This window comes from Anolis carolinensis, chromosome 2 (assembly GCF_035594765.1).
Source record: "Anolis carolinensis isolate JA03-04 chromosome 2, rAnoCar3.1.pri, whole genome shotgun sequence".
In the NCBI taxonomy this organism is placed as follows: domain Eukaryota; kingdom Metazoa; phylum Chordata; class Lepidosauria; order Squamata; family Dactyloidae; genus Anolis; species Anolis carolinensis.
The window spans coordinates 315,557,056-315,569,234 of NC_085842.1; the positions used below are offsets into that span (position 1 = coordinate 315,557,056).

Below are 12,179 nucleotides of genomic sequence, written 5' to 3' on the forward strand. Positions count from 1 at the left end.
TGGTGATCCTCTTTCTTCCTGGTTGTATGACAGCCTCTATTGATGTCATCTTGAGACACTTGTAATGGCCAGTAGCTCTCACGGAGCTCCAATACTATCCAGGAAGAGTGGTGGCAATATGGATGGTAAATTGATGGTCTAGAAGGGCAATGAGGTCTCAGCTCAGCTGTACTAGTTGGATTCTGACCCACCACCACCGTGGGTTAAGGACAGTGCATGTGACTAATTCTAGGGCCAGTCCAGAGCATTTCTGCTGCAAACTGGTCACAGGTTAATTGGTCAGTGCAGATGAGACCTAAAACATCCACAGAATTTGAACTGGCACTGGTTCTCATGTAGTGCCTCAGTAATGTATGTGGGGTACTGTCAAATAAAAATTCTTAGACATTCATCTGGAATCTTTTGTATGCATAGCATGTCTTTTAGCTACAGCTCCTCCTTGAAGAATGACTATATTTCACACTCTGTATTCTAACAGCAGCATCTGTGATTGGCAATGTCATCTATCAAACATCTCAAGTAATGGCTCTTAGGTGCAGAAGGCTTGCAAGATCATATCACTGGTCCTGTCCAGGCATATGCTTCTGCCGATAAATGAAATAGGTTTTATCACAAATATTGTTGGAAGCTCTTGGCTCTTCTCCTTGCCTCACTGCTCACCGCACAAGTGAAGTGTGCTACCCATCTCCATAAACTCACTGCCTGTCTTGCATTGTTGTTTAATTAAACAATGCAGATAATTTCCAGCCCTCGTTGCAGTATAAATATTGTCCAATGCATCAGCTCCACTTAACCTTAACAAGAAAATATGAATAATGAGACAGGGCATGAAATATATAGTGGAGCAAATAATCTATACAAATATTAGTCGGGGCTTGTTTTCCACTTGGCTTCAAGGAAGGGAGCATTACCACTGTGAGGGAGGGCAAAAGGTGTTTTGAAAGCACAGATAGACACAAGGTTTGCTCCCTCATGAAAGCAACAACCCAAACTGTGTGTGATCTTCACAGTGTTTTTCTACCATGAACTAAGACTATGGAGACTTGAACCCCCAATTAACCATAGAAACCCACAGGGTGATTCTGGACAAGACACACATTCTCACCCAGAAAACCCTGTATAGGGTCACTATAAGTTGGAAATTATTTGACGGCATGGAACATCAAAGACATCTTCAGTCCAGGTAATTTGAAGAACTGTATCTCCATGTATCACCTGTGTCCCCACTGATGCAGTGGATTAAACTGCTGAGCTGCTGAACTTGATGACTGGAAGGTCAGCGGTCCGAATCCAGGGAGTGGGGTGAGCTCCTTTTGTTAGCCCCAGCTTCTGCCAACCTAGCCGTTTGAAAACATGCAAATGTGAGTAGATCAATAGATACTGCTCCGGCAGAAGGTAACGGTGCTCCATGCAGTCATGCCAGTGGACACATGACCTTGGAGCTGTCTAAGGACAACGCCAGCTCTTTGGCTTAGAAATGGAGATGAGCACCAACCCGCAGAGTCGGACTCGACTAGACTTAACATCATGGGAAAACCTTTACTATATCCATGATGCTATTTATTCAACAGCTGTGGGTCTATGGACTATCATAAAGTTTTGTTGTTTGTTTGTTTGTTGTATCTCCATGAACCTATCAGAACACTATGCTCATCTAGAGAGAGCATTATCTCCGTCCCACCACCTTCTCAAGCTCATTTGATGGGAACAAGGGAGAAGGCCAATTCTGGAACTCCCTCTCTAGAGATTCTTCTAAAAGACAATATTTTAAAGTTGTGGACAGTAGAGTTTGTAGGTGCAGAATACACAGACATGTTTTCAATCATTGTCGTTGATAATCAGTTAATATGTGTAATGTCATCAGCCACTTTTGACCTTTTGGGAAGATCATCTATGCCTAAATTTCACTTTTCCTCTGTGAGATCTCATGGCTTGGTATGCTCCTGCCGTGGTAAGCATATATACACCATATCCCTTTTTATGTTGGTTGCTAGAAAATGTCTGGTCAATGCACAGTGGATTCTCAGAAATCATTGTTACTATGCAGAATGTTTAATTTTCCAAACCTGAGTTTACAATGCACAATACAAACCCACTCCACCCCATGAGTCTCAGAAATAGAATGATTTATGCAGCATGAGACACACAGTTTGCATCAATAATAATAATAATAATAATAATAACAACAACAACAACAACAACAACTTTATTTTTATACCCCGCCTCTATCTCCCCAAAGGGGACTCAGGGCGGCTTACATTGGGCCAAGCCCGAATAAAAACAATAGCAATATAAAACACAACAATAGACAAAAAAAATTTATAAAAATTTAAACATTAGTCAATAGAAAGAAATGACAAGAACTAATAAAAATATGGATTAATCATCCAAAGAGTTTGCAGAATTCGTGGAGGTGTTTATGACACAAAATTTGGTGTTGCACTAGCTTCCCTCCATTTTGAAGTGAAATGCAAGCATACCTTTCTGTCGTCATTATTAATTTTACTCTTTTGCTTCCCCATCTTTTTAGAAGATGCTTACAAAACGCAAGTACGGATAGACAATGAACCGGCCTATCTGGACATCCTAGACACAGCTGGACAAGTGAGTACATTCTTTGCATTCAGTGGGAGAGTTGACACAGAAAAGTTGTGCAAAGTGAATCTTAGTTGATATCCTGCTAAGAACATGGATGTCCATAAATTTCTCTTATGTATGCATATGTCCTTTTTCTGAGCGTTGACGGGTTGATATTGAATTCTTCTGAAGCAACCAAATTGCCCCCCTTAAACCCTCTGAATGTCCATTCTTTGCCTTGAGGGGAGTAGATGGATTCCCAGAAGTTTCTCCTTTCAGCCAAACATGAAATGATGAGATCAGAGCTTGAGACCTATCAAGGCCCTTCAGAGGTCTTTGTAGTGCTGTAACCATTTCATGTCTTGTTAAAGGGATGTAGCCAGGTACTTCTGTTTTCCCATCTGTTGTCTGCAAAAAGGAATGGTTGTTCAGGGACTTCAAGAGCTCTTAAGTAAGTCAGTGAGTGGTATGGGGGATGCCTGGCTTGACAGCAGTGTGTGCGAAAAAGACCTTGGAGTCCTCGTGGACAACAAGTTAAACATGAGCCAACAATGTGATGCAGCAGCTAAAAAAGCCAACGGGATTCTGGCCTGCATCAATAGGGGAATAGCGTCTAGATCCAGGGAAGTCCTGCTCCCCCTCTATTCTGCCTTGGTCAGACCACAACTGGAATACTGTGTCCAATTTTGGGCACCACAGTTGAAGGGAGATGTTGACAAGCTGGAAAGCGTCCAGAGGAGGGCGACTAAAATGATTAAGGGTCTGGAGAACAAGCCCTATGAGGAGCGGCTTAAAGAGCTTGGCATGTTTAGCCTGCAGAAGAGAAGGCTGAGAGGAGACATGATAGCCATGTACAAATACGTGAAGGGAAGTCATAGGGAGGAGGGAACAAGCTTGTTTTCTGCTGCCCTGCAGACTAGGACACGGAACAATGGCTTCAAACTACAGGAAAGGAGATTCCACCTGAACATCAGGAAGAACTTCCTCACTGTGAGGGCTGTTCGACAGTGGAACTCTCTCCCCCGGGCTGTGGTGGAGGCTCCTTCCTTGGAGGCTTTTAAGCAGAGGCTGGATGGCCATCTGTCGGGGGTGCTTTGAATGCGATTTCCTGCTTCTTGGCAGGGGGTTGGACTGGATGGCCCATGAGGTCTCTTCCAACTCTACTATTCTATGATTCTATGATATGCCTCAGCCCTGCATATGTTTCCATGTCGGCCTACTATGCTAAAATGGAAATGGCTTTATAGTTGTTGGGAAAAGAGACAGAGATTCAGATAGGGCCAGGTGAAGAAAATAGATAGGATAAATTGGGAGGGACAGACTATATATAGTAGTGGTTCTCAACCTGTGGGTCCCCAGGTGTTTTGGCCTACCATTCCCAGATACCTCAGCCAGTTTACCAGCTGTTAGGATTTCTGGGAGTTGAAGGCCAAAACATCTGGAGATCCACAGCTTGAGAATCACTGATATATAGCAAGGGAGGGGTATGTCTGATAAAGAAAATACTGGAGGAAATTACTTGAGAGGACATATTTTCTGGGATGCAGTTGGTGAAACTATGGGAACCAGTCTTGTGGGTATGGGGTTGTACTGTCGCTTTTTGATGTGAGAATTAAGTCACTTATGTGCCCAATTATTTTCAGCATTGCTGAGAGTGAAACATTAAAACTTGTCACATAGTCCTGTTACACTACATTTGTACTTCTAAGTCCCATCATTATCTGGAGCTTATTTTACTACATTGTGGTTTTCCCAGTGTTGTACCATTATTGTGGAAGGAAATAGAAAATGACTGTGGGCTTTGTTAATTTGGTCAATTTCTCTTCCTTTGAAACATCATAGCCTGTGAAGACCGAATAACAAATTGCTTCATCTGCCTGGTGCTGTTCTTGTGTTCTCTTGTTTATTTGTGTTCATTACCATCCTGAATTTCAAAGCTTGTTAGAAAATAAATAGAACTGACATTTGTCTGGAATGAGGGGACTGAAAACCTGCATCTGGCAAAGCAATATACCCAAGAGGGTTCCTCTGAATGCCACAGCTTATTCACCATTTATAGTGAAGGTTTCCCTCTGACATTAAGTCTAATCATGTCTGACTCTGGGGTTGGTGCTCATCTCCATTTTTAAGCCGAAGAGCCGGCGTTGTCCGTAGACACCTCCAAGGTCATTTGGCTGGTATGACTGCATGTTACTTTCCCACTGGAGCAGTACCTATTGATCTCACGTTTGCATGTTTTCAAACTGCTAGGTTGGCAAAAACTGGGGCTAACAGCAGGAGCTCACCCTGCTCCCCGGATTCGAACTGCTGACCTTTTGGTCAGCAAGTTTAGCAGCTCAGCGGTTTAACCCACTACGCAAATGGGAGCTCTAACTGTGTCCATTGATTATTTAACCATTTATCTACCCCCTCAGACTAAACTACTGGTGTGCACTTTGCAGGCACTTTGCAGGCTGTTGCAAAGATTTTGTTTTTTAGGCTGCTACATGGAACTTCAATATGTACTTCATAAGCCTATTATATGCGGTTTCATGGTGTGTAGCTGTGTCATTTATGGTCTACTACATAGTACTGACCTGAGTACTTTGCCAGTTATTTCACAAAATTGAGCTGTGCACATTCAAGCTATTTCATGAAACTGGGATGTGCACTTTACAAATTGTGGCATGGTATTGGGCTTGCTATATCATAAGCTATTTCAAAGACATTTCAAGCTGTTGAATAAGTATGAGCAGTATTATTTTCAAGGGAATCAATGTGTGCATGCCATGATATATTTCATGGAACTGGAATGCATAATTTTCAGGTCAGTGGACTAACTTTCTGCAAGCTATTTCTTCCATCCTGAGCACTTTGAAAACTATTATATACAAGTGGGCCGTGCACTTTCCAGGTTGTTTCACAGAACTTTGAGTTGTATTTTTTGGCTGGATATATCTTTTGTCTCTGCTCACTTTATCATTGATTCCACATTTTGAATTTGCCCAAAACTGAAAGGAGGACTGTTAGACTGTTCTCAAATTGAAACTCACCCATAAGGACAGTACAGAATACTCTCTCCACCCCAACTAGTTCATCTAGTGATTCAATTACGCATAACAACAGTATTGTTGGACATATTCTGCATTGCCTATATTTAGTTAAGTATGCTTAACCCAGATTTACTCATCCTTAGCTGTTCCATATTCATGGCTGGTACTTAGTTGTTATTGTGACACTATTACTGTGATCGTAATTCCCTCTCCAACCTACTTTACTGGGCATCAGCTGCATGGGGAGAAAACCCATTTGGTTGGTGATCAGAGCCTGGGTGAATGATATTTCAATTACATTTGCAAGAGGAGAAATTGGGGCAGGAGAGGTTTTATTTAACTATGCTTATGTGGGTCCAAAATCCTGAATCAGGGGTAAAGTTTCTCGGGACATCTAGACAACGCTCAGCCCCTAGTCCATGATAAATTTGGTTAACCCTTTTTACTTTGAATGAAAAGAAGTTTGGAGTGCTCTGGAGCTTCTCTGAAACTTCAGAGCAGCTCCATATTATGGAGTCGGTGCAGACAACTGGGCCAGTTCTATTTTGACCTTTTTATTATAATAATGATAATAATATTTTATTCCTAACCCACACCTCCCTCCCAAAAGGGACTCAGGGCAGATTCCAAGTGTAACACAAGAACATGGCAACCATTCAATGCCATAAAAATAAAACGTTTACACAAACAAGTTGAAACAAAGAGAATGACTTTGGCTTTGTAACAATTTCATTCATTGGCAGCAATAGAATTAGACAAGTAACTGAAGAACTGGGGTGTTGTGTGGTTTCCGGGCTGTCTAGCCATGTTCCAGCAGCATTTTCTCCTGACATTTCACCTGCACCTGTGGCTGGAATCTTCAGAGGTTCAGGTGCAGGCAAATGAGAAAATGCTGCCAGAACATGGCCAACCACACAACGGCCAGTGATTCCATTTTGACCTATTCTATTTTGACCTGATCCAGGTATTCACACAGTCGAGTGCCACCAGGGGAAGGGGTGTGTGGTGCTTACCTTTTTCATTGTTTGTCACCACAACAACAACCAAGGAGCTCCTGGCATTGCAAGTGCTTTCTCTAATGCTCCTTCTTTTCCCCAGATTTTGTGGGCACCTTTGCTAGCATCAGCAAAAGTACTCATTAATGACCACAAGATCTCTAGTGACTTACAACAGCAAAGGCAAAGGTGACCCTTCAGCAGAGCCAGCGGACAGGACTCTGACCCCACTGCTGCCACGATTTGGGCATGGAGCTTGTCAATCTCTTCATGAAATTTGAAATCAACCTGATGTGAATGCAGACGGGCTCCTAAATAGCTGGTGTAGAATACTGGCCACTGCCTTATCATTGGCATCTAACATTATTGACCACACAATCATATAATGCTCAGTTCAACTTAGGGTTCATTGACACTGTAGAATTAATACATCTTTTTTGTTAAATATTTTTTTTAATTTTCGAATGTGTCAAAACATATAAACAACACACACAAAGAGGTGACGGGTGCTGGATGGCATTCAGGGGGTTGGGGAGAGAAAAAAGAAAGAAAGAAAGAAAGAACAAAAAACAGAAACAAAAAACAAAATCAAAATACAACACAGTCAAAGTGAATCAAAACAAGACAGAAGAATACAACTTACATGTAAAATAAACAAATAAAATTGACTTCCATCTATTGTGTTGTGTTTTTACATTATTCTCTTGGTGTTTGGTACGCTAGTTTGTACCATTATTTGTTCTTCCCCATCTATCTGAGACTAAGACTGCCTCATATCATTATTTTGTAATTTTCCTTTTTAAAATAATTCTTTATTAGTTCCCAGTCTGTTTGTTTTCTGGGTATTCCTTGTGTGTTTGATAGCAGGTATGTTAACTTATCTAAGTTCATAATTTCTAAAATTTTGTTGAGAATTAATACATCTTGACACCACCTTAACTGCCATGGCTCAATGCCATGAACTTGTGCAATTCTACACTGCAGATGTGCCCTATGTGTCCTCTTAGCTAAGCAACCAAAAGATTATAATGAAGTGCACTTTCTAATTTTGTAGTGGCAGAGTGCATTCTGTACACTGTTAGAAATGCCAAATTGTAACAACATTTTGCAAACATTACGTCACTTGTGGAATACTAAAATAGCTTTGGAAAGAGCCTGAGTAATGTGAACAGTATGTTCAAATTAGTGCTGCATAACCTAACCCGTTGCATATTTTAAAAAGTGGCAAAGCGACATGATTTTGCACTTGTGAGGCTTGCATTAAAGGCCTCTTTATTAATATTTGATCTTATTTGAACAAATGGACCAATGAAGATTTAGCATATGTGGCGAGAGAGATAGTCAATTCATGCTTAAAATTAACTGGACAGTCAGAAAAGAAATAGTTTTTAAAGATGATAATAAAACTAAGTGTATGCTAAGAAGACTCATTTCCTGGGAAAGTATCAGGAGTATAAAAAAATCCTGCTTTCTTCTATTCATTTCAAAAAAACTGAACAAGTTATCGCCTATCATGAAAAGGATTGGTAAGTGAGTTTGTTCACTGCTAGAAGAAAGCCCATGTGACCCCTTTATGGTTGGTTGAATTAGAATGGAATTAAATGAATGAATTTGATGTTTTTATATTAAAATCTTTTTTAATCTCAGAGTAGACTGATTAAATCAATGGAGACATAGCCCTCAGTGGTGCAATGGGTTAAACCCTTTTGCCAGCAGGACTGCTACCGTGTTTCCCCCGAAAATAAGACAGTGTCTTATACTAATTTTTGCTCCCAAAGATGTGCTAGGTCTTGTTTTCAGGGGGTGTCTTATTTTTCCATGAAGAAGAATTCACATTTATTGTTGAACAAAAAAATGAACATTTATTATATATTGTACAGTAGTTGTCATCACAAACCACCATAACCAGACAAACTGTGAATCCTATCAAGAATTTCTTGTTACTATCATTATTTCCATGTACAACTGGTATGTACATTTACCAATCCTGCATGTTCTGGTTTCTGTTTGGCAGGTGCTGGGCATGCTTCCAAACAAAAACTTTGTTAGGTCTTACTTTCGGGGGAGGCCTTATATTTAGCAATTCAGCAAAACTTCTACTAGGTCTTATTTTCCAGGGATGTCTTATTTTTGTGGAAACAGGGTAACCTGAAGGTTGGGTTTCTGACCTGAAGGTTGCCAGTTTGAATCCAGGAAGCTCCTCATGTGGGGACATGAGAGAAGCCACCCACAGGATTGTAAAATATCCTGGGCAATGTCCTTGCAGACATCTAATTTTCCCACACCAGAAGTGACTTGTAGTTTCTCAAGTCACTCCAGACACACAAAAAAGGAGACATGGTAAATCCCATTGATTTAGTAGATCTACTGTAGTTGGATTCATAACTGTATTTACATTTCGTTTTTTCTCCATGTTTTTGTTGTGTCCCACTTTTTTAAAATACTACTGTACAGACTGATTTTGTTATATGCTTTACATTTCTTTTTCTTTTCTTTTTAAGTTAAACTAAACAATCCAGTCAAAAGACCCTTCCAAGTTTAGGAAAGACTGGGAGCCCTTCAAAAGGTTTTTAGAAGGAAAGACTATTTCAACGTGGGGGTTTCAAATCGCTTATGTAAAAAAAAAGTCATGATGAAGAAGAAAAAACTACAGTTCACAATTGCTGGTGGCTTGTGAACAGGTTGTGAAACAGTGAAAATAAGCAGATAGTTCAGGTGTATTTCAAGGGATTCTGGACCTTGTGCAAAATAGAAAACTAACTGAGCATATTTATGGAGAAATTGTTATATTCCTGGGAATATCTGAATAAGCATGGAGATCTCTGGGATATCTTAATGGAGTGCTTTACTGGAAAAACAGGGAGCTAGACTGCTTTACATTTCTCATGTCAGGAGCAACTTGAAAAACTGTGTTGCTTCAGGTGGGAGAGAACTGGCCGTCTGCAAGGATGTTGCTTAGGGGATGCCTGGATGTTTGATGTTTTACCATCCTGTGGGAGGCTTCTCTCATATTCCCGCATAGGAAGCTGGAGCTGACAGACAGGAGCTCACCCTGCTCCCTGGATTCAAACTGCCGACCTTTCGGTCAGCAGTCCTGCTGGCACAAGTATTTAACCCATTGCACCACTAGGGGCTCCCTGTGACATGCTGTAACCACCTTGAAGAAGATCCTTTTGAAAAGTGACTAAAGTATTTTTTGGTAAATAATTTTGTTGAAAAATAACACACTTAAAGAAATCAGTGCATATAAAAAATTTATTTGAGAGATGGATGTTGCAGAGGTTTCTGAGGAGGATGAGCATTGTTTGGATGTAATAGTAGCTAATAGAAATCAAACAAATAATGGTTTGGAGCACAACAGAGAATTGAGAAAAAGTCTATTTTTAAAAGTATTATCAGGCTAATAAATGCCAATCAAGGGCCTTAGTGCTCATGACTTGAACACCATGGAGCCATTGCTCTAGCCCTTAAAGCAGTGGTTCTAAACCTGTTGGTCCTAAGGTGTTTTAGCCTATAACTCTCCGAAATCCCAGGCATTTTACCAGCTGTTAGGATTTCTGGGAGTTGAAAGCCAAAACATCTGGGAACCCACAGGTTGAGAACTACTGCCTTAAAGGATCATGGATGGGGAGAGGAGGAGAGGACCTAGCTGGACATCTCTAACTGCCTTAGTCCTTCTAAAATGGTTATCCCCAAACTGTAGTCTTCCAAGTGTTTTGATCTTCAACTCCCAGAAGCCTCCGCTGCCTTGATCAGTGAGCAAGGATTCTGAGAGCTGAACTCCAAAACATATGGAAGACAAGAGTTTGGGAAATACTGTCTAAAGATTGCAAGAGAAAGTGAAAGAACAAATGTCAGTGTTGATGTCCTCCTGCCTCTCAGTCACATACACACACACTCCAGATGCATAAGAGATCTTCATGGCTGATTAGTTATCTTCCTCCCCCTCCCCATAACAGTGACCATGGGGCTTCACAAATGCCTGGAGGTTATTTTTTTAGATGGAACACAAGAGGCCAGAGAACAGCTTCTTGCATGCCATTCATAAAAGGACATTGCTGCTGCTGTTGTGTGCCTTCAAGTTCTTAATTATTTGTGTCAAACCTAAAGTGAGGGTACATTCAGAGGGAATTTGCCATTGCTATCCGCTGTGGCTGAAAGAGTGTGGTTTTTCCAAGCTATCCCATGGGTTTTCATGATTGGAAAGGCAATTAAATCATGTTTTTTCTAGACATTGTCCATTGAACAAAATATCAAACCATGTTGACTCTAGAGGAGATGTAAAATATGATATGTCACTAGCAGGATATTATCCTATGTCTTCATCACAATCGTTAACTCATTTAAGAAAACCTGTTACATTCACAATTGAGGGCAAAGAGCCGTGGTCCATATAAGCCACCAGATGAAGTCCTTATCTCAAAGGATTCATGTTGATATGGTGGTGGAAGAAGGTTCCTTGCTCGATGGCTAACTGTGAAGTTGGCCTGGGTTGTAGTGTGAACTTTGAAGTATTTCACAAATTGATGAAGTCTATAGTATCAATGGCATAGTGGTTTGAATGTTGGGTTATGACTCTGGGAGACAAGGATGAGAATCCATACTCCACCATGAAGCTCACTGGGTGACCTGGGTAAGTCCCATGATTTCAGCCTCAGAGGAAGGCAATGGCAAACACCTCTTGCCAATAAAATCCCATGAAAGGGATATTTTAGGGTTGCCCAAAGTCAGAAATTACTTGAACGCACAAAACAACAATAAAAATAAAATACTCAGAACCTCAGATTGTTCTCTTAAAGCTCAAACAAAAATCTGGAATAGTGAGTTGTTCTTAACTTGCCTAGATAAAAGTAAAGACAAAGGGTTATCTACACTTAATTAATGTTGTTTGACACCACTTTAACTGACATGGCTCAATGGTATGGAATCATGGGAGTTCTGGTTTTGCAATGTATTCGCCTTTTCTGTCTCACCAAGCAAAAGCTCCAATATTCCATAGCTTTGCTCAATTAATGGTTAAAGTGGTGTCAAACTACATTAATTCTACAGTGTAGATATATCCAAGATATATCCAAGGATACATCAAGGAGATGGATCATGATTTTATACTCAAGGAGTCAGGCAATGTTTGCACAATCTTTCCTTGTTAGTGAATTGCGACATTGTGGAAGTGAAGACACAAGAAAATGTGCATGTGTATAGGCAGGCAGAACTGTGCAATGCACATCTAAGCTCAAACCATCTATAATGTATATCAGTGTTATGTGTGCAATACTCATTCTCAATGCGCATGTTCACATGTCCACTCCTGCAACCTTGAACTGAAAATGGCTAGAAGACAACCATAATAATCACTATTGCATTCTTAATAGAAAACCATATTATTATTACCCAGAACCTTTTAATGCAAAGTTTGATTCTAAGCCAGACAGTTGTGGCTTTTCATAAGATTGCATTCCGAGCAGTGATTATATTTTAATGGGACTCCTAAAGCTTATTCTTCTAGGAATAAAATTATAATTTTCATACACAGTTTTCCCACATGCTGTATTGTTTCAAATGATTGCTGTTTTTC

The 12,179-nt window shown here is 40.4% G+C and overlaps 1 protein-coding gene across 6 annotated transcripts in view; it reads left to right on the top strand.

Moving 5' to 3' along the window:
* Window positions 1-12,179, top strand: part of rit2 (Ras like without CAAX 2) — a 260,805-nt gene that overhangs the window by 88,310 nt on the left and 160,316 nt on the right. For all 6 annotated transcript variants that reach the window (XR_010003669.1, XM_062972597.1, XM_062972599.1 and 3 more), the window contains exon 3: window positions 2,531-2,604. Coding sequence is in view for 5 of the 6 variants with exons in the window: in XM_062972597.1 (XP_062828667.1) it covers window positions 2,531-2,604 (74 nt within the window). In the remaining variant the exon portion in view is untranslated. The remainder of the gene's footprint in view (window positions 1-2,530; window positions 2,605-12,179) is intronic.